The following is a 23,974-nucleotide window of genomic DNA, read 5'->3' on the forward strand; positions in this document are numbered from 1 at the left end:
AGGATCCAGTATCTAGTACTAACATGCGATCCTCTTCATTCCTGAACTCAAAAATAAAAGCACAATCCTCATAAATCTTTATACTTACATCTTGTTTGAATATCCAGCGCTTGCCAACTGCTAATTGGACTGCTGCAAAAGAGAGTCTTTTCCCTACAAAAAATCCAACCACCAAGTTTTCACAAATCTTCATTCTGGTTGAGGATACATCTGTTTGAGCAACAACAAGAACTTTCCCATTAATTTCTACTGCAGGTGTAAACTTTATGGAGTAACCGGAAATGCATCTTTGGGGATGAGAGACAGAGTTCTCCATTGTTGATTCGAATTAGGGTTCTTCAAATCCTTAACAACACCTACTTGAACTGGAAGAATAACCATCTGGGTATGATTTAAACCTTTTCCATCACCCCCCAAACCCGCTATGAAATGTTTTCCATTCTAGGGTTTGAAATCAAATTTGCATTCTTAACATATGATTCCTCCAATGATGGAAACTCACTTGAATCTGGTTTTGATTGAATAACAATCACAGAACTTCGAATCAATAAACTTTGATTATCGAGAGAAAGAGGAGGCCGTCGTGGAAGAAATGTTCAAGATCTGAATTTGATTTCGCCCGCCACGTCATCACTAACTCTCTCTCTCTAACCGTAAGATTCAGAATTTATAGCAGAAACAAAAAGAAAATTTAATTTTCCCACAGCATCACGAATTATATATCCTACACTATTAACCATAGAGACATGATTAAAGGCACCATCAATATTCCCTTTTAACCATCCTTTTATTATATGTATGTCAAAAAAGATAGGCTTGTTTCCATCAAAGCAAAGTTAAATGTTTTCCACCATCTTAAAGAATTAGGACGACTAATAAAGCAAAATAGGGTCACCCAAACCTAAAACGAAGTCACCCCTTCTCTCTTATTTTTCATAATATCAATTTTACCCTTGACAAATGGTAGTTTAGTTTACAATAGGGAGAAATTTTTTATATAAAGGAAATTTATTTTAATTTTTTTTAGAGCACTGCTCGGTCAAACTCTCAAGCGTTGCTATCTCAATCTTGTTTGTCAAGTTTAGTTTCCAAAACTATAAGTCTTGATTTCTAGTATACTTATAGCTAAATATCGGATTAGGATAGTAAGTGCAGTTGAGCTTTAGACTCCACGACGTTCATCGAATGAAGACGAAGAACTACTCAAGGGAACTTGTGGAACTTCATCAACAAAAGGTATATGGAGACTTGAACTCATCTATCACTCAAAAGTCTATCTATTCTATCTCCTATTTGAGACAAAAGTCGTATTGCTATATAGACTTAAAATATACACATTTGATATTTGGAGTCGAGTTTATCTCGCTTATCTATTTCTCGAAATATGTGTTGGTAAGCTTTCACGTTAACCATGTTCATCTTTTGTTCTTGACGCAAGTCAAAAGATGAACATGTGAAAATCTCCTTGTAACATGTTACATGATTTGTGTGAGACAATCATTTGGTGTAGACTCGGAATATTTCGTATTGATCATTCTATCACTTGAAAATTTATTCGAAGCTAATAGTTTGTGTGAGATAGATATTCTCGTCTTCTAAGAATATTTCAATGATTGAAATGAGGATTTAGAACATGTGACCATGATTGGATATAAACATAGTGTGTGCATTCACATTTGTATAAAGTCCAAGTCCGGGAACCATGGTATGCGTACCCGTACGCGTATTGGTTGGTTGATGGGAGTCCGGGAACTAAGTATGCGTACCCGTAAGCATACTTGCGGAAGTTCAAGTTTCGTGAATTTCTGCTGGAGCTTGGAAGTGTACTAGTATGCGTACCCGTTCGCGTACTGGCGATATCAAACTCAGTCCGTTTACTTAAGTATGCGTACCTGTTTGCGTACTTGAGTAGGTTATGAAACGATTTGAGTGAATCAAAATCGACAATTGAACAACTCTCTAACTAGTTTCATTTGAGTCATTTGAACTAGTTGTGATAAAGATGAATTAGGTTGATATGAAAGTGCTCATATGGCTAACATCGGTTAACTATTGTTGAACCAGCTAAGTGTACACATTTAGGTATAGTTACCTTTGTCTAAATATTGGTACATTTCATATTTGTATAACAATCTAAGTTCGATATAACGGTTGAAAGATATTATTTTGAATCTAATCAGGTTTTCATCGAACGATGAATATTGAATGCTTTGTTACCAAGGTAACATTAATTGCAAACCCTTATTTGAAATATATATAAAGGAGAACTCTAGCAATTGGGAAACCTAATCCCCACACCTCCTATGTGATACTAGTTGCGACTAGAGTCGATTCTCCTTTAACCTTAGGTTTTTCTAAAACCCAGTAGGTTAACGAATTAAAGACTTCATTGAGATTGTGACCTAATTATTTCTATGTAGTTGCGTGTTCTGATCTTGTTGTTTTCAATTGTGATTGAGTACTATTTTCTTTAAGATTTGCTCGATATTTATCTCCGATAGGCAAGATTGAAAAGTAGTCACAAACATCTTCGTCTCATCATTTGTGATTCCACAATATATGGTTTTGTTAATCGATTAAGATTATTATGAGGTGATTGATAATACTAGGCTGTTCTTTGGAAATATAAGTCCGGTTTATCAATTGGTTCCTGTTCACATTGATTTATCAAAAGACGGAAAAAAATTCATAGGTATATCCGCGGGAGACAAATTTATCTATTCAATATACTTTTCTATGTGATACAGATTTGTTTATCAAGTCTTCGACTTTGGGTCGTGGAAACTCTTAGTTGTGGGTGAGATCAATTAAGGGAATCAAGTGCGCAGAATCCGGCGTGGTTCAAGAGGCGTAAGGAACGCAACTGTACCTTGATCACTGTGAGATTGGTTAGGGCTCAAATACATTCCAGTCCGAAATTAACTTGGAGTAGGCTAGTGTATGTAGCGGCTTAATACAGTGTGGTGTTCAAATTTAGACCAGGTCCCGGGGTTTTTCTGCATTTGCGGTTTCCTCTTATCAAAATTTTTGGTGTCTGTGTTATTTCTTTTCCGCATTATATTTGTTTATATAATTGAAATATCACAGGTTGTGCGTAAGTTCAATAAATTGTGAATCCAACCTTTGGTAGTTGATTAAATTGATTGACACTTGGATATTGCTTTTTGATACCGTCCAAGTTGTTTCTCATATAATCAGACTCATAGATTTTTATCTGTTTGATTTGCTGATTACATTAAGAAACATATATGTAACTCTTTGATATATTTCTTGATTGAGATCGCTTTATTAGTTGGTGCTCTCAGAATTATATTGGAGTTATTCCATACAGATTGGTAAGCGAAATATTGTGTACGGTTGTTAGACCCCGTTTTTTCAGGTTTGTAGAAGAAGAAGCAAAAAACAAGAAAACATGGAGAAAACCATTTTTTCTTAAATCAACAACGAACATGGATATGTATGAAGAAGAAGTTTAGAAATATCATGTTGAAGGTTCAATACTAATTAGAGAGACGATTGAATTCATTCAGCGCCATTAACGTCTCAGAATAGGTAGATAATATTATAGTACTTTATCTACCTATTATACCTTTCTGTTCAAATAGATAAGCACAATCGGTAGTCTCGTGATGTTCATTATCTACCGATTGTACAATCGGTTGTCTCGTGATGGTCATTATCTACCGATTGTGGTAGTAGCCCCAAATTTAAAATTTTCAAAAACTAGTGGAATTTTTCATTTCGCTATTTTCACAATCGGTAGGTTGGTAATATTTATTATCTACCGATTATGCAGTCGGTAGTTTCGTGATGTTCATTATCTATACTGATTGTGGTAGTAGCCCCAAATTCAAAATTTCCAAAAACTAGTGGAATTTTGCATTTCTCTATATTCACAATCGGTAGTTTCGTAATGTTCATTATCTACCGATTGTGGTAGTAGCCCAAATTCAAAATTTTCAAAAACTAGTGGAATTTTGTATTTCTCTATTTTCACAATCTGTAGGTTCTTGATGTTAATTGCCTACCGATTGTACAATCGGTAGTTTCTTGATGTTAATTATCTAAAGATTATGGTAGTCGCCTCATATTCAAAATTTTCAAAAACCGATGGAATTTTGAATTTCTCTATTTTCACAATCGGTAGTTTTGTGATGTTTATTATTTACTGATTGTGATAGTAGCCCCAAACTTAATTTTTTTTCTAAACAAATCAAAGAAGAGAAAAAAAGTCATAATCAGTAGATAAAATCAAAACTAGACAACCGATTATAAGTATTTTCTAACCATTAGGGCATCCCATAACCACACCTATGAGATGGGAATAAAAAAGTCGTCCCTAATTCCTTCGGGATGCCCCCTAAAAATGATAGGCAAAAGACAAGCTTGCCCATATTAGGGGACCATATCTCTATCTTTTAATAAATTTGGGACCATTTCTCTCTCTTGTTTTTCTGATTAAAATATGAAATGGATAATTATTTTACAAGGATAAATTAGGAACAAACGTGAAAAAATCGCTCGAACAATTAAAGTCTTAATTATCGTGCAAAACCAAACAAGCCTATCTTTCTCAAATCTAGGGACTAATCATTTGCGATTATAGTATAGTTTTTTTTCTCTTTTGAACTTCTCAAATACCTCAATAGGCAACAAAAAGAAAGAACACTAGCTCGCCGATCATAACTCAACACTAGACAAATGTTCTATCTCAAAAAATTACGAAAATCGGGAAGATAATTATATTATTGGTTGCCGATTATATTGTAGCCCATTTTTATTGAACTGCTTAAGTACCTTAATCGACAAGTATTTGTCATTTTATTGCCGATTGTAGTGGTTTAATTCTGACCAATTTCATGAATAAAGAACACCACGAACAATGGGCAGGTGTTCTTCATTTGATGACCGATTAAGAATAATTGTCAGGATAAAATGTTTTGACTCTGCAGATTTTAAGCTATAAAAATTTCTCAAAAACGTGAATGTTTTTATGTTTTGCTATGTTTTGACGAACAATCATAAGCTAATTCCCCGTTTCGATTGTAACTGTTCTACAATCTCTAAAATCTAGTGTTCCTTTTTTGTTTCCCCAAATTTTCTTCTTCTTCTAACCTAACACATTCCCTCTCTTTAAAAGTCTACAATTCCGAGGGCAATTTCTATACCAATATTTAAAAATAAAAATTTGTCAAACCAGATAGATGAATAAATGCAGTTCTCCACTATGGTAAAATCAACTGAACGACTGAAGTTTGGTCACGCGACTAGTTTTATTTTGCCAACCGCTAGTTCCCCGCGATTATTTTCACTTCTATAGAAATTTTCCACCATTCATTCTCTCAAATCACACCGTCTCAATTTCACTCAATCTATTTGACAGAAATCAATTTTCTCTCAAGCTGCTCAATCTATTTTTTTCCACCATGAAATTTGATTTCGATTTTTCAGAAGAGGAAGTGAAAATTGGTATGACTTTATACGAGAAAAAGGAAGAAAATTATAAGGAGATTCTGCCATAATTAAATAAAGACTCAGTTGAGGCTAAAAGAAGCCCAGCATTTTCTTTTTGCAATTATATTGCGGGATACTACCTAGGCCTTTAGAGATAAAAGTAGTTTTTCGAAGAAGACAGGCGTGGTGAGAGAGGAATTTTTACCTTGAGAAGCTGATGCATGTTTATTTTGCTCCTGGATATTTTACCACGAAACCAAACTGTGCTAATCATGCTTGTTCTGCCTTACACTCATCCTCCATGTACTTGACCATGTTAAACTCATGTTGATAAAGATTAATCTTATTGGGCTTCTTTTCACATTAATTTTGCGGTTCTCTGACCCCCACCTCTTCGTTGTTTGGTAGTGTTATGAATTCGAGAATTGGAATTTAAATGATATGTTGATTTTGATTTTCATTCTCTTCGGGTGAAGTGGTTTTAGGAGAAGAACATGTATGCTGTTTTGAAATGTTTTTGAAATAAAGGTTAATGAAGATCTAGTTGATGGTCAATTACCCTCCAACAAATATGGATTAAGTTGCCAATAACAACTTTCGTATTGAAAACTATTTTTGTGGATCTTTACCATTGTTCTTTACATGTTTGTTCCTGTAATTTAGGAAAACAATTAAATTGGAAAATCATAACAGTTTAGCAAATTAATTTTTAAATTTAATTTTCTTAAATTGTTCTTACTACACCAGCTTCAGTTTTACTACTTCTTTTGCATCCATTCACTTTCATGATCGTAGATACATATCCAACAACTTCTTCATTGATAGAATAAAAAATGACGAGGCAGTCCATATCTATCACGGTGGTCGAAGTTCCAGTTTCTTGGTATAAGTTCTTAATTTTTTTTTTGCAAACAGGTTGCACCCTGATGTTGTGCGTGCCATTGATAACATCAATCAAAAAGAACACAGATTTTCTACAAATAGATTCATCTTCTCTTATTAAATATTTCCAACAACGAACTCTACCGGAAACTCGAGATGATCTAGATGATCTTTGCTGCAAATTATTTTGGCAAGATATTTGAAATTGACAAAAATTTAGAAATGATTAGAAAAGGTGTGGAGAAGGTGTAATCTAAATTGTGGGAAATGGTAAGTATTTATAGAGAATTTAAAGAGAGTCGTTGGACGATGCAACATGTGTCGTGCAACTATACGTTCACCGCACTATGATAGAAGTTGTGCCGCGCGTCATAACGTACCGAGCTGCGATAGAAATTGTGTCGTGCAACATAACACTAGCCTCGCGGCGCAAAATCTGTCACACGTCACCTCAAATTTACAGGTTTACCCATCCATTTAGAGCGTTTGTTGAGTCACAATAATCGAGTCCTTGATTTGTTCCATAAGAATTGATCTAATTCTCCAACTAACTTTAATTCATAACTTAAAAGTTACTAAACTAAAGTCATTGTAATTAATCTATGATAGATTAGCCACTATATAAATATATGGATAAAGCCTACAAGGAGTTGTTGAATTTATTTTATAACCGTCCTATTTCGTATTGTCTAGCGGTCTCCAAATATTTTTAACAACCCTCATTTACAAGAGAAAAAATTAATTTTGAAGAGTTCCAAATTCAAATCACGTGTCGTCATTTTTTAATGGGTATTTACAAAAACAGTCCCACTTTGTAATTCCGGTTCACAAATGAGTTATAGTGTTACAGAGTATTTACATACTAGTCACTATACAACTAACTGGAGAGTTATGTGGCTCGTCAGAGTTATATCAGGTGCTTGAATTACCTAGTTGTCCCTGGACAAAGTCAATTACGATTGTGCCATCGATTTTGCAAATCTCTAAGAAGTTTACGCCGTTTGATCAAACTGGGTGAAAACCTAAAATATAACTCTCCATTTCTATTTCCTTCCTCATTCACCCGCCGCTTTTGTTCTACATTTTCTTCTCTGCAACTTCTTCTCTGCAACAATGGAGAGAATGGTGAGGTGAACTTGAGCGTATGTAGTTATATAGTCGAACCGAGACTTCTTCTTCATCGCTGGTTTAGGGTTCTCTTCTTCATCACGAGTTAAAAGAAATATTGGTTTCATCAGTTTCAAGTTGATGATCACTGTTAGTTTCTATATTCAAGATGTTCATAGCCATTACGAGGTAATAATTCTTCTCCTCTACTCTTTTATAAGTCTGATTCAGAAACCCTTAATTTTTAGATTTTGTTTCTTCCGTCATAAACCCTAAATTTGTGAAAGAAAATCTTGGGGATTTTTTCTTTTTCTATAACTTTTTGATTTTTCATAAGATTACATGTAATCCCAATTTCGATTCAGAAACTTTAGTTTTGGGATTTTTTTCTTAAAAACCCTAAATTTCTGAAATTGGGGATTTTTTTCTTCTGAAACCCTAGATTAGATTGGTAATGATAAAGTTTTTTGGATAATTACAGGGTGTTGCATGTATGTTTAAGAATGGCTTTGATGGTTTTGATGGAGCTTAACCTTTCAGCGGTGCTTCTTGCTGGTGGTGGTGTTGCTGCTTGCAGGTGGCGGTGGTGCTACTGCTTGTTGCTGCTGCTGATGGTGAAATAGATCAGGATCCTTACATTGCACCGGAACTTCAGCCCGCATTCAGGATGGTTTCAACACCTTCCCTAAAAGGGTTCACCACTTCCTTTCTTGGGCATAGCCGCCACCACCGCCGCCACCACCATCATCACCTCAAGAACTCTAGAGGGGTATTTAAGACAAAATTCAAACTATTTTTCTCAAAACAATTAAGTCGGATGGAAATATATCACTTTGTAAACACTAACTAAAGCTGTGATCATTTTGTGAAACCAATTAAGAGAATGTGAGCATTATGTAAAATACCCCCTTTTTAATTATATTACAATGGGAAGTGCTGGCTTTTTCACTAGGTAGGGAATAGGGATGATGACATGATGTATGGACAAAAGCTTGTAATAATAATGCGTGTGTACAAGGTAAAAAGTAGAAACTGCCTGGTGTGAACCTTTCCAAATTTAAGAACAAAAATTGTTAACATACCATGGAAAAAACCACGCCAAATCTACCTCTCTCACGCCTAGTTAGTAATTCGGGGTACGGAGTGGAGTTCGGGACGACATACGTACGGGAATTATACGGATTCGGGTAAATCGAATTCGGTCAAAAATCCGATCAACGGTTCGTTGTTTGGCAGTAGTTCAGAACGACATACGTACATGTATGATTTGTTTTTGAGATATTAGTTCGGTAATGAAAATTCGGGATACATCATATTAATAAAAAGTATATTTTTAAAGTTATATTGTATTGCGTTATGATTTAATCCATATTTTATGGTTATATTAATAATATAGTAAAAATATACAACAACAAGTGATTAGCTCAATAGTTGAAGCCTTAGTTACCAAGCTAGTGGTCAAGTATGCAAGTGATTAACATCATCAACGCCTTTTTATTTTCTCTGTTACTACCTCTCTCACGCCTAGTTAGTAATTCGAGGTACGGAGTAGAGTTCGGAACGACATACGTACAGGAATTATACGGATTTGTGTAAATCGAATTCAATCAAAAATACGGTCAATGGTTCATTGTTCGGAAGTAGTTCGGAACGGCATACGTACGTGTATAATTCGTTTTTGAGATATGAGTTCGGTAATAAAAATTCGGGATACATCAAATTAATAGAAAGTATATTTTTAAAAGTTATATTGCATTGTATTATGATTTAATCCATATTTTATGGTTATATTCGTAATATATTATGGTCATATTCTTAATATAGTAAAAATATACAACAATGCCTAAGGATTGAAAGAAATCGTGTTGAATGATTTTGCGCAAATATGTATATTTAATTTTACTTTTATAAAGATACCGAGAATTTACAATTATAATAGGGCGTAAGGAAAAATCAATAGTTGAAGCCTTAGTTAGCAAGCTAGTGGTCATGGGTTCCAACAAACAAGTGATTAACAATTTAACATCACCAACGCCTTTTTATTTTCTTTGTTAATCCCCAAGGGGTGGGTCCCAACAAACATGTGAGAGAGACCGTTTTCCTTTAGTTTTTTCACGGTTCATTTTTTCGCTCCATCTGACAACATCACATTCGGTGTGCACACCATGAGACAAACTATGTGTTATATTTGCGGCAATGCTATTTGACTCCCTAATCTCCACCTCCCTATTTTCTTCCCTACAATCTAAACCCCACGTTAGGGGAATGGTGAACTCCACCTAAACCTGAATGCGAATCTCGATATGAATGTGAGACTTAGATTATAGGGAAATGGAGAATATGAAGGCAACTAGCATTTCCGTTATATTTGCAAGAATACACTAAATAAATTGATTACTTTATGATTATTAGCAAGTACTTAAGCACTCTGTAGCAACTTCAAATGATAGCAAAAAAAAATACATATCTAATATCCGAAATATCTTATAGATACCAATTTCATATAAAAAAATAAAAATAAAAATAAAAATAACAACAAAACGGTTTACATCTTCTGCCATGAATTGATCAATTGTTTGATTACTTTGTTGATGTGAACAACCGGTTTAGTTGGCTATATTGCTAAACGGGCTAGCTAGTCCAATAGTAGGACTTGGTTAGCCCTCATTTATAGCGCACATGGACCACATAATAATTTGTTTATGTTTGTAAAAGATAGAAACTTATATTATTTGTTTCCAAAAAATTAAATAAAATAAGACTTGAAAATGATTTGCTCGAGCTGTTCTCTACAGAATCAAATTAGTATTATATTAGTTGAATATATAGTTTCAAACTAAAATAAACTATAATCAAACAATCGTGTGGACTACCTCCCCAATTCGGGCAATTCCCATCTGGATATCTGAGTATGGATTATTCGCATGTCTAACGTATCTTTTGTAGAAGAGAACTACTGATTCGCGCGAGCTAGTAGGATATTGGGAAGAAAGACAAGAAGATGTACAGTATGTGACGGAATTAAAGTGGTTAAGCAGCTGGGTTTGAGGTATAAAACAAGAGTTATATCTTCTATGCATCCCCGGCTACAGTAAAACAATTTACAACTCACAAATAATTTAGCTAGCTATTCAAGGATCTTATTATAAATCTTTTTCGACCATAATAAAGAGCTCGTCAACTGATTAGCATCTCATCTCATAAAATCATCATTAAACTCTTTCGATCTGATCAATGGAGGATCAAACTTGTATCGACGTACAAGTCTTTTTCTTTTGCAGGTAAACACAACAGTGTCTTAGTTTCTCAACCATGTTTCTCTCACATCCATTCTCTAACCATTCTCCAACCGTAGCATTCTTCATCCCTGTTAGTGATTAGATCCCTTAGATCCCTTAGCTTCCTAGCCTTAGATCCATTAAAACCCATAGGAATCATGTCCTCAGAACAACGTTTCATCACAATTGATAGGAAGTTTTTTAGAATAACCTGTAGTAAGTCCACTCCATCCTCGACCATTACCTTAACTGAGTTTCATTCACATGGAAAACTTAGTGGTTCTTTCACCCATAGCCTTGTCATTGATTTACAGAAGCTACTCTTTGAAGCAGCAAAGAATGGAGATCTTGGAAGAAAAGTCTGGAAATATGAAGATAATCAGCAATGGTTCAATGCAACGAAACTAGCCAATGATAAGGGATATTATCTTCAGATTTTTTTATCTAGGCCAAACCCAAAAGCATACCCCGTTTCTTTTTATATTCCATCTGGAGAACGTTTCGAAGGCTGGTTTAACATGGATGATGTAATGGAATCCATCATCAATTTTTCTTCATCTTTGTCAAAACCTAAATCTCAGTTACTTTATCCACAAAACCATTCCACCTCATTTGAGAATTTCACAAGACCTAACATCACATATGCACAATCCCTGTTCCACCAGAATTCAAAACCTAACAAACCAAAGCATCATCCCAAGCAAAAACTTTCACCATTTACCTGTGACCGGTATGCAGAACCATCATCTGTCAAAACAAAAAATTCCAAATATGGAAAATTCATACACATGGACCATAACTCAGCAAACTTAGGAGAATGGGATAAGGCTTTTGTGATCTCTTCTTCTGACAAGGTTAACTCATGGTCGAAAATTGGTAAACTGCTTTGTTTTGAACTCAATATTCCGAAACCATATGAGCTATTCCCGATCAATTTAACACAGGCTATCTTCTATGTTGATGAAAACTTCTCCAAGGAAAATCTTGAGTTCCAGTTCATTGTAAACAACATTAGCTATTTTGTGTTCCGATGGCATCACAAGATTTGGGGTAGTGTGGCAGAACATCATTATGTTTTTAACATTGAAATTGTGGGAATTCCGTTTCATTACTGTCTCTGAAACTCATTCATGCTATTGGTGAAATCTATGGTGAGTTACTTTTGATCGACAAACATACCCTTAAGCTTTCCAACCTTCAAGCCATGCGAATGAAGATCAGAAATATGAATGGTATTAATGCAATCCCACGAGTAATGAAGATCTTTTGTGGTAATCAAATGTTTACTGCACATATTGCAATAACTGGAAAGTCTTCTCACGCTGACTGTAGTTTCATGATTACACCGTTGAGAGGTCAAGATCCCTGCATATCAGTTACACATGATTTGCGGGATATCATTAATACCAAAAAAAGGAAGACTCACCAGAATGCCAATATAATAGCGGATGCATGCAGGGAATATTCTCAATCAAGGGATTCTGGTGCTAATATCGCGGAAGTTAAAGATGTTAGTAATTCTACGGTGGTTAAAAAACTCAGGAAAAAAAGGAAAAAAAGATCGAGAAAAGCCACACGAAAGTCTGTAGTCCAGGTCTGGCAAAAATTCCAATATGCGGAGCTGTCATCCAATGTATCTGCAGTGGCGACTGATGTGGATGATGATATGGACATTGATGTGGTGAGTCATACGGAATCCTTCAAACTCACAGTCCCAGAAATAATTGTAGTAGAAGATTGTCCGACTGATTTCAAAATCCATGCAATTCATGCAACAGATAATTCGATCCATGCATATCAAATAGATAATATGATACCTGAAGTAGTAGAATCTGTTGAACCTGTAGCCTTCAACCTCAAAACAATCATCCATGACCTTCTTCAATACCCCAAACCCACATCCATTCACCTACAATACCCTAAACCAACATCTGTCAACTTTCAAAACCCTAAACCTATAGCTTTCACCTATCAACTAAACAAACATATCTTCATCTACCAACTTCATTCAAACACCTAAAAGAAGTTACGAAAGTTTACAGAAACATCAACAACTTACTGCAGCCACAGATTGCATCACCACAGCATACAAGGACTCAGATTTCGATTCCAATTTGGATAATGAAAGAAGTTAAACGTCTCTTTGCACTGGGTGTTACACTGGGTATTGGATTTCCAGCAATGGAAAATCACACAAAGAAATACCTCATCTCTAAGGTATCAAATTCAGGTCCTTCCTCAAACCAATTCCAACTTTACCAATAAAGAAACAAATACATAAGGATTATGTTGTTCAAAACTTTATCAGTATAGAGGATGTTGATATTGTACCTGTTCATGAAGAACGACAATTCTCTTTACCCTTATTGGGTTTGGAAAATTCTTTTCTATCTTTGGAAGACGACAACAAACAAACAGTAGAAGAAATTCCACCGGGCTTTGAGCATGCATCAAAAGAATTCGCATATGACACTGATAGTACTTCACTGGAATACCCACCGGGCTATGATCCAGTAGCAGCAAACTTGGTAGATGATAATGTTTCATATGGTAATTCTTTAGCAGCAAACCTCTCGGATGATACGAGTTCCAATGATCACTTAGTTCCGGTTATACCAAGGAAGTTGAGGAATGAGCTAAGAAGACTGGGGATGTCCATTGAGGTGATTTCTTCACCAACATCCAGAACAAAGAGGTCGGTAAATTCAAGTTTGTTTTAAATGAATCTTAAAATTCTTATTTGGAATGTAAGGGGATTGAACTCCAATAGAAGAAGAACGGTGGTTCATAAATTCATGCAGATGATTAGAGCTCCTATCATTATTCTTCAAGAGACAAAGATGATGCAGTATTCCTCTTGGGATATTAAGCAAATATGTGGGTATAAGAATGTAGGTTGGACTCTACAACAATCGGTAGGAAATTCCGGTGGCATGTTAATTCTCTGGGATAGAGATTTTTTGGAAGTAAGTGATTCACTTGTCGGTGACTACACGCTATCAATTTTATGTAAAAATAAGAATGATAACTTCCAGTGGGTGCTTACAAACATTTATGGACCAAACAATTCAGTGGAGAGGACTGAATTTTTGCTAGAACTCGATAACGTTTGTAGATATTGGATTAATATTCCATGGTGTATTGAGGGTGACTTCAACACAATTGTGAAGTGTGGTGAAAAAAGAATTGTAAGAGGATTACAAGAAGTATGAGAAAGTTCAACAAATTTATAGTCGAGCACGATCTCATTGACTTGCCTCTGAAGGGTGCAAGATACACTTGGTCGAATGGACAATCAAATTCGGTTATGTGCAGGTCATACAGGTTTCTCATTTCCCCATCTTTTGAACAACATTACCCTTTCGTTACCCAGTTAGCTAAAGCCAAACCTACATCCGATCACATTCCACTCCTTCTAGACATTTCTGACCCTTCCTGGGGACCTAGTCCTTTTAGGTTTGAAGCTATGTGGTTCATGGAGAATGGTTTCTTACAATTATTGGAAGATTGGTGGCTTTCTTTTTGTTTTGCAGGTACACCTAGTACAGTGCTTTGGTTGAAGTTAAAGGCACTTAAAGAAAAGCTAAAAGTCTGGAACAAAGAAGTTTTTGGACACACAACCACAAATCTCAATATCATTCTCTCGGATATTCAAACTCTAGATTTGCTAGGAGAAGATAATGTTCTCACAGAAGAAGAGCGGAATGTGCATCTACAAAATAAAGCGGAATTCGAAAGGATTTCTAAAATGGAGGAGACGTCATGGAAAATTAAATCAAAAACCAAATGACTACAAGAGGGAGATCAAAACACTTCATTCTTCATCAGCAATGCCTCTGCGAGACGTAGATACAATAAAATAAGGCAATTATATGTCGGCAATGAACTTGTGTCTGATAGGAAGAGGTTACAAGAACATACTGTGGGTTTTTACAAGACACTTTTCACTGAAGAAAAAATTATTAGGCCTGATTTAGAAGGGATTGATTTTGATTCCATCACTGCTACAGAAGCTATTATCTTAGATTATGATTTTAATGAAGATGAGGTCGTACGTGCCATCAGGGACTTAGGAAATGACAAAGCTCCGGGTCCAGACGGATTTCCAATTATTTTCTTTCAGAAGTGTTGGCATTTCATCAAAGGAGATTTTATGGCTACGGTGAATGAATTTTGTACCACAGGTAATATTAATTCTAAGCATAATTCTACTTTTATTACTCTTATACCGAAAAAGGATCACATCGAAACAATCAAGGATTGTAGACCTATATGTCTCCTTACTAGTGTTTACAAGATTATCGCCAAGGTGTTATACACGAGACTCAAACTTGTCATGGATAAACTCATATCCCCGGTGCAATGCGCGTATATCGAAGGCAGACAAATTATCGATGGTACCCTAATAGCCAATGAGTTGGTAGATTCTAGACTAAGGTCTGGAAATGCTGGAATTTTATGCAAAATTGATCTGGAGAAGGCGTTTGATAGAATAAATTGGAATTATCTTGAATCTGTGCTTATTCAAATGGGGTTTACCTCAAAATGGCGCAACTGGTTGAGGTTCTGTTATGCTACTTCATCATTTTCAGTTTTAATTAATGGATCTTCTTTTGGTTACTTCACAAGTACAAGGGGAGTTCGACAGGGATGCCCTGTTTCTCCTCTTTTGTTCAACATTGCGATGGAGGGTTTTTCCAGATATATAGATAGAGTTGCGAATCAGGGTCTTTTCAGCGGTTTCTCAGTCACACCTACAAGTACCATAGTGAATCACCTTCTTTATGCAGATGATACGATTTTCTTTGTTGAAAATAACAAGGAGCAATTACATAATCTGTTTTCAGCTTTACAGTGTTTTGAGTACATTGCAGTTTTAAAGGTAAACACTGCCAAGACAAGGATTATTTCTGTTGGAGAAGTCTCAAACTTAGCCTTGTGGGATGAGGAATTCGGTTGTGCAATAGACTGTTTACCTTTCCAGTATTTGGGAATGCCGTTAGGTCAAGTTCGAAGAGAATTTGGGACCCAATTATAGAGAAATTCGACGCCAGATTATCCGTCTGGAGACGTATTTCTTTATCAAAGGGAGGTAAGCTCGTTCTTATCAAATGCATCTTGTCATCTCTTCCAACATATTATTTTTCGTTGTTCAAAGCACCAATTTATGTTATTAAAATCCTCGAAAAGAAGATGCGCAATTTCTTATGGGAATATAAAGATGGAGTAAAGACTTCTCATTTGGTTAACTGGAATTTAGTCTGCGCTACTAAAGAAAAAGGCGGCCTAGGTGTGTGTAACATGAGATTAATGAATTTATCTTTGCTTGCAAAATGTTGTTGGAGGTTTGGTGTCGAAAAGAGAAAGCTATGGTACAAGATAATAGAGGAGAAATATGGATCAGAGTTTTCTTATTGGAATCCCGGTAAAATTGCTACAACATATGGTATCTCTTGTTGGCGAGCCATTGCGGAAACTACTAATCTTGTGAGTGCCAATTGTACCTTATACTTACATTCAGGTAGTTTAATTTCTTTTTGGAATGACATTTGGTGTGGAGATTTGTCATTAGCAAAAGCACATCCTAATCTTTATAAGCTTTCCCGGGATAAACATATAACAGTTGCTGCAATGATATCCTTAGAAGGTGGTTGGAAGTTTGATTTTAGGCGCGTTCTTTCAAATACAGAGGTGGTGGAATTTGCTACACTACTTACCATTATAGGGGACAATCCACCTACTCAAGATGATCTGACGGATACTCGCAGATGGACACTTAACCACACGGGAGTTTTTACTGTGAAATCATTATATGCTAAATTAGTGGCAGAAGATGGAGTTAATCACTTTCCTTATTCGTTCATTTGGAAGACGGTAATACCACCAAAGATTAATATCTTAATGTGGTGTTTGATTCACGGTAAACTGAATACAATTGATATCTTGCAACACAAAGGTATGGATCTCCATAATTCTTGTGTTCTGTGTGGAATTGGTGTAGAATCTCAGGATCATTTATTCTTACATTGTAAGATTGCTTATAAGATTTGGTCGAGCATTCTGCCTAATACAGGTTGGAGTTGGGTTTTACCGGGTTCCATGAGAATTTTGGCAGAAAGTTGGCACCATAATCATTTTTCCCCACAGGGAATTATATTTTGGATCTAATACCATCAGCGGTTGTTAATACAATTTGGATTGAAAGGAATTGCAGACGTTTTGAGGAACAATATATTTACAAAACAGATGATGATCTGGTTTTGTCTGTCAAATCCTCTATTTTAGTTTGGGCAGCAACAACAGGTACACAAGATTTTGTGTCTTCATAGATTCAAAATTGGAACTCTATCTTTTTGTAATTTGCTTATTTGTCCTTTTCTATTCTACCTCTGGTAGATTTACATGTACATTCTTCTTCTCTAAATAAAATTTCTCTTTCGATCAAAAAAAAGTACATACATGCATGTACACCATTGATGAACTAGCTGGACTTGGAGGAGAAGATTTCACTACACAATCTTTTTCATCTAATCAAAGCTTTTTGTCCTACCCGATGTACATGGAAACTAGTAGTACTACTACTGCTGCTGACCGGGGGTCTGGAAAGAACCTCAAACCTACTGATAGTTGGAATAATCAGCATATATCATCTCCTCCCGAATCTTCTTCTCCATCCAACATTTCTTCTTTGAGTAAAAATGGTCATAACTCGCCTACGGATCCTCTCCAAGCATCACAGGTCTATGGAAACGTAGTTGAGCATGTGAATCCTAAAGATCAAGAGGTGGTTTCTCCTGGAAAGAACTCGAATGCTTTATTGAAAGGAAACCAGCAAGGAAGAAAGAGGACTGCTGCTGCTATGGAAAATAACCAAAAGACTTGTACTCAGGATCATGTCATGGCGGAGAGGAATAGAAGAGAAAAGCTTAACCAGCGGTTTATAGCTTTATCAGCCGTACTTCCAAGCCTGACAAAGGTACTTTAGCTTTGCAGCACACTCATGAATTTCCTTTCAAATTTTACTTCTTTTTATGATTTAATTTTGAACCATGCATACAATTTGAATGGAAGTTTTACTCATTAGTCCTTCAGCACACTCATTATTTTGAGTCAGAATCCGAGCATTAGGCCGGGTGCATATACGAATTGATCATAGGTGTTATTGAACGATAATAAGAACAACAATCATGAGACCATGATGTGAATTTTTTGATAATCTATGTGTCTAATCTCACAGATGGACAAATCTTCGGTTCTTGGAGATGCTGTAAATTACTTGAAACAGCTTCAAGAGAAAGTGAAAACATTTGAGGAACAAACAATAAAGAAAACAGTAGAATCAGTAATCTTTCTGAAGAAAACTCAAATTTATGCTGATGATAGCGAGTTGTCTTCCTCCAACGGAAACTCTATTGATGGATCCACCCATGATGAGCCACTAACTGAAATCGAAGCAAGAGTTTGCCACAAGAATGTTTTAATAAGAATTCACTGCGAAAAACGTAAAGGAGTGTTTGTTAAAATACTTTCACAGATTGAGAAACTTCATCTTTCTATTATGAATTCAAATGTCATCCCTTTTGATGATTCATTTCTTGCTATAACCGTAACAGCACAGGTCACTAGCTGCTTAATCTTCTTTTTTTGATCGACAATTTTTTTTTTTTAAGATAGCTTAAATGTATGTTTCCTTCATATGGTTCATGACTATACCCATATTAAAACCCAGTCTTATTTCTTGCAGATGAATGCTGAATATAGTATGACAGTAAAGGATCTTGTTAAGAATCTACGATCAGCTGTTTAAGGGATCAATTAATAATGTGAAGAAACAATGGAGAACTAATGAAAGATTGGATTGAACTTCAGTTTAGTTCATGTCGACATTTATATAGAAGAATCCCACCATCACTACTTATTTGGCTCTCTCTCGATTGGTATCACATTATCTTCTAGAGGGTTAGCCTTCCTGCTCCTCTTCCTTGTTCTCAGCTCATAAATGTAGTAGTGGAACCACCATATATCTACCTTCATATGTAAGTGGTGCTTCTAAAAATATTGCCTATCAGGACTTAATTTTTTCATGAGGGTTCTTTTAATTACGATCTCTTTTTGTTTAGTTGTATACGATTGACGAACAGTCAACCATGTTTCATTAATGCCTCCTGTTCTTAAAACAATATTTAATGGCTTCTTGTAACTTCTTAATTAGTTTTAGATTCTTTCTAGCTAGCTTATCTGTTGTTGATGTTAATTTGTTTTCTTGGTTTTATAATCAAAGAACGGGCTGCATATATTTCGTTCTTGGATGTTGATTTGGTACTATCACAATATAAACTTCCTGCAAAATAAGATTAATGCAATTTTCAAGAATAAAGTATATTCTTGCGGGTGTTCGCATATATATATATATTTATTTTTTTTGGTTCAAAATCATAATTTTATTATATCAATGGAGAGTTACAAATGTATCTCTAGTTACCCATTCTGGAGGGAAAACTTGAGAGATGAAAATCAACTTTCAATTTTCTAGCTTTTTTTGGTTATTTTGTCAGCTACTCCATTAGAGGCCCGAGGCCCTTCTTACCGAAACACATTTCCAGTTTCCAAGCTTATTATGAAGAAACCTAATATCTAAAACCAAGGATTGGTTATCCAGTTAACATAAAAGTTTGAATCATTAATTGACTTAACCAAAGCTTCATCATCAGATTCAAATATGATATTATTGAGACTTTTTGTTGTTGCCCAGATTGCAGCTCCTTTCATGGCTCTGCACTCTAGTTCCTCAACTTCAATCCCCTCCTTCATTCCTCCATTGAAATAGTTTTCTTGGACTCCAATGCAGGTGCCCGAAAATCTCAAACAATCAGTCCTATGCCACTTTGAAGTGTTTCTTTCACAAAAGAAACATCAAAATTAATTTTTAGAAAACCATTATCAGGGGATTTCCATCTCAGTTCCTGCAAAGATCCAGAACTATTAAAAAAATGATCATAACCAATAATGCCATCCAGAGAAAAAATTCTATTGGGATTAAGATTTTGAAACACTTTAGAGCATATGTCCATCCAGATGAACTAAGTTGCACCCATCAGAAGCTTATTCAGATCATTTCTAGAGATACCTGATCCAAAAGTTAAAATGTTACCAGTTGAAAACCAAGAAATCACCAAGTTCTTAAAAGAACCATGCTGAGCTATAATGTTTCCTACATTAATGTTTAAAGCCAACCAAATGGATTTAGCATAGGGATAGTTAATGAACAGGTGATCAATAGTTTCAATAAGATGATTATATAAACTACAGTGCACTTCAATCCCATTCTTATATCGAGAGATCTTATCTCTAGTAGGAACTATATCCTTAATGCATTTCCAGACTAAAAATTTAACTTTATGTGGTAAATGAACTTTCCATAAGTTTCCAAACCTGTTGAGGAACCGAGCAACTACCTGCAATATTGTTAGGCTTTCTAGTTAAATCATTATAAACACTTTTAACAGAGAAAAGACCTCTCCTATCAGGTAACCAAATCAGAGTATGCTTTCCAATAGCAGACATATCCATATCTAGAATTCTTTTTGCAGATTCAGAATCAAAATAAATAGTGTATAAGATGAACATTCCAGTTTCTAGCATAATTATAAAATAATTTAGAAACATATGTATAGGACACAATATTAACTAGAACTTCAGCAGAAGTAGGAGGATGATCTAATCCTATGACTCAACAATCAAGCCAAATATTTTAGTTCCACATCTAATAGTGAAAAAGAGGGGTATAACAACCTCACCCAATATTTCATTTAGGCAATCTGTATGGACAAATTCCAATATAATTCCAATAGAATCAACTAGACAGTCAGACTCAATCAATGGAAATATATCCAAGAGTTGTATCTTTATTTCACAATGTAATCAGCAAATCAAACAGATAGAAATTCGCGAGCCTGATTATTATGTGAAACAACTTGAACAATACCAAAGACCAATGTTCAAGTGTCAATCAATTTATATCAACAACCAAAGGTTGGATTATCTAATTAATTGAACTACGCACAACCTGTGATATTTCAATTATATAAACAAATATAATGCAGAAAAGAAATAACACAAACACCAGAAGTTTTGTTAACGAGGAAACCGCAAATGCATAAAAATCCCAGGACATAGTCCATATTTGAACACCACACTTTATTAAGCCGCTACAGAAACTAGCCTACTCCAAGTTAATTTCGAAATGGAATGTAGTTGATCCCTAACCAATTTCACATTGATCAAGGTACAATTGCGTTCGTTACTCCTCTGAATCCCAGCAAGACTCTGCGCACTTGATTCCCTTAGATGATCTCACCCACAATTAATAGTTTCTATGACCCAAAGTCGAAGACTTGATAAAACAATATGTCTCACACAGAAAAGTCTATTGAATAGATAAATCTGTCTCCCACAGAAATACCTATAAGTTTTATTCCGTCTTTTGATAAATCAAGGTGAACATGAACCAATTGATACACCGGTTTTATATTCCCGAAGAACAACCTAGTAATATCAATCACCTCACAATAAGCTTAATCGTATGGTAACGAAACAAGATATTCTGGAATCACAAACGATGAGACGAAGATGTTTGTGACTACTTTTTATCTTGCCTCTCGGAGATTAAATCTCGAGCAAATCTTAGAGAAGATAGTAATCAATACGATAGAAAACAGCAAGATCAGAACACGCAACTACAGAGAAAATAGTTGGGTCTGGCTTCACAATCCCAATGAAGTCTTCAAGTTGTTAACCTACACGATTTTCGAAAAACCTAAGGTTAAAGGAGAATCGACTCTAGTCTCAACTAGTATCACACAGGAGGTGTGGGTATTAGGTTTCCCAGTTGCTAGAGTTCTCCCTTATATAGTCTTCAAATAAGGGTTTGCCATCAATGCTACTTTTGTAACAAAGCATTCAATATTCACCTTTAGATGAAAACCTGATTAGACTTAAGCTAATATCTTTCAACCATTAGATCGAACTTATCTTGTTACACACAAATGAAAAGTGACTTCATTTAGATATGAGTAACCGTACCTAAATGCGTGAACCTTTTTGTCTCAACAATAGTTAACCGAAGTTTGCGATATGAACACTTTCATATCAACCTTATGCATATTAACCATAACTAGTTCAAATGAAACTAGTTCTAGAGTTGTTCAATTATTTATATTCTCATAGAAGTATACAAAACACAATTGAAGCAAAATCGATTTTGATTCACTCGAATCAATTCATAAACATTATAGCCACGATTTTCAAAAGATTGCATTCTTTAATATATAAATGTATTAGTTCGTGAACAAACCGATTTTAGAACATAACCTACTCAAGTATGCAAACGGCTACGCATACTTAAGTGGTCGGACTAAGTTTGGGTTCGCCAGTATGCGAACGGGTACGCATACCTCCAAAATCAGTTGAATTTACGGACATGAACTTTACGCATGTACGCATACGGGTATGCATACTAAGTTCCCGGACTTTCATTAACCAACCAGTACGCATACGGGTATGCATACTATGGTTCCCGAACTTGGAATAACATGCAAAAGTTTAGCATACAAGTACGCATAATGTGTTATATCCAGTCATGGTTAATTTTTCTAAAATCCCATTCAATAATTGAAACATTCTTAGAAGATGACAATAGATGTCTCACACAAATTATTAGCTTCAAAGCAATTTTCACGTGATCAAATGATCAATACGAAACATTCCGAGTCTACATCAAATGACTGTCTCACACAAATCATGTAAGATGTTACCAGGAGATTTTCACATGATCATCTTTTGACTTTCGTCAAGAATATAAGATGAATTTGGTTAAAGCGAAAGCTTACCAACACATATTTCGAGAAATATGTAAGCATGTTAAACTCAGCTCGAAATATCAAATGTGTATAATCGAAGTCTATATAGCTATACGACTTTTGTGTTAAATAGGAGATAGAGTAGATAGACTTTTGAGTGATAGATGAGTTCAAGTCTCCACATATATACCTTTTGTTGATGAATTTCAACAAGATCCCCTTAGTAGTTCTTCGTCTTCAATCGATGAACGCCGTGAAGTGTAATGCTCAACTGCAGTTACTATCTTAATCCGAGACTTAGCTATAAGTAGATTAGAAATCAAGACTTATAGTTTTGGAAACTAAACTTGACAAACAAGCTTGAGGTAGCAACGCTTGCGAGTTCGACCAAGCAGTGCTCTAACAAATAGACCAGAAACTATTGTCTTTAATGATCTCAATAAATCTATAGATTCCTCTCCATATCCAAGAGCATTTATCATTGAATTTTCCCAGATGAAGGATACTACAGTTACTAAAGTATCTTGCATTCAAAATCTGAACCCACAACTCATTATGTTCAGTTATGATTTTCCAAACCAACTTACAGATGAGAGCAACATTGAAAGTTTGTAAGTCCCTGAAACCCAGACCATCCATATCCTTTGACTTACTAATATTGTCCCAAGCTATGAATTTAATTTCTTTACCAGTTTTATGCCCCCACCAAAAGTTCCCTTGCAAAGAATCATGTTTACTGATCAGAGTAGTTGGAATTTTAAAACAACCCATTTTATAAGTGGGTAAATAGTTCAAGACAGATTTTATCAAAGTAGACCTACCATCCTGATTAGGAGTAGCACCTACATAATTATTTAGTCTAGCATCAAAGGATTAGACTATAGGATCACAAGATTTTACCTTAAAATGTCCAAGTAACAATGGGGCACCAAGATATTTTTCAGATTCTTACTATAATAAACACGTGATTTATTAAAATTGAGCATTTGACCAGAGATACTACCAAAATTCTGAATGATCTGTAAAATATTATCAACATGCTTCATGTCAGCTTGACCTAATATTAGTATATCATCAGCAAAAATAAAATGGGATATAGGAGGAGCTTTCCTAGAAACTTTAATACTAATAATAGATTTATTCATTTCAGCAGATAACAAAGACCTAGGAAGATATTCCATTTCTAAAATAAAAATATAAGGGGATAGAGGATCCCCTTGTCTAATTCCTATAGTTGGTACATACTGATCACAAGGAGAACCATTAAGAAGAACATTAATATTTGTTGTAGAAACACATTGCATAATAAGATTGTCAAATTCAAAACAAAATCCAAAACTCTCAAGGACTTTCGTAAGAAAATTCCATTCTAACCTGTCAAATTCTTTTGACAAG

The 23,974-nt window shown here is 35.2% G+C and overlaps 1 protein-coding gene across 1 annotated transcript; it reads left to right on the forward strand.

Annotated features, from left to right (window-relative positions):
* The first annotated feature begins 17,184 nt into the window (after positions 1 to 17,184).
* Positions 17,185 to 18,528, forward strand: LOC113326410 (transcription factor bHLH18-like). Its single transcript, XM_026574148.1, has 3 exons — positions 17,185 to 17,697; positions 17,959 to 18,339; positions 18,466 to 18,528. Exons 1-3 carry the CDS (start codon positions 17,185 to 17,187, stop codon positions 18,526 to 18,528), a joined length of 957 nt encoding a protein of 318 aa, XP_026429933.1.
* The last annotated feature ends 5,446 nt before the right edge of the window (positions 18,529 to 23,974 follow it).

The sequence above is a fragment of the Papaver somniferum genome, unplaced genomic scaffold, assembly GCF_003573695.1.
Source record: "Papaver somniferum cultivar HN1 unplaced genomic scaffold, ASM357369v1 unplaced-scaffold_10, whole genome shotgun sequence".
NCBI lineage: Eukaryota > Viridiplantae > Streptophyta > Magnoliopsida > Ranunculales > Papaveraceae > Papaver > Papaver somniferum.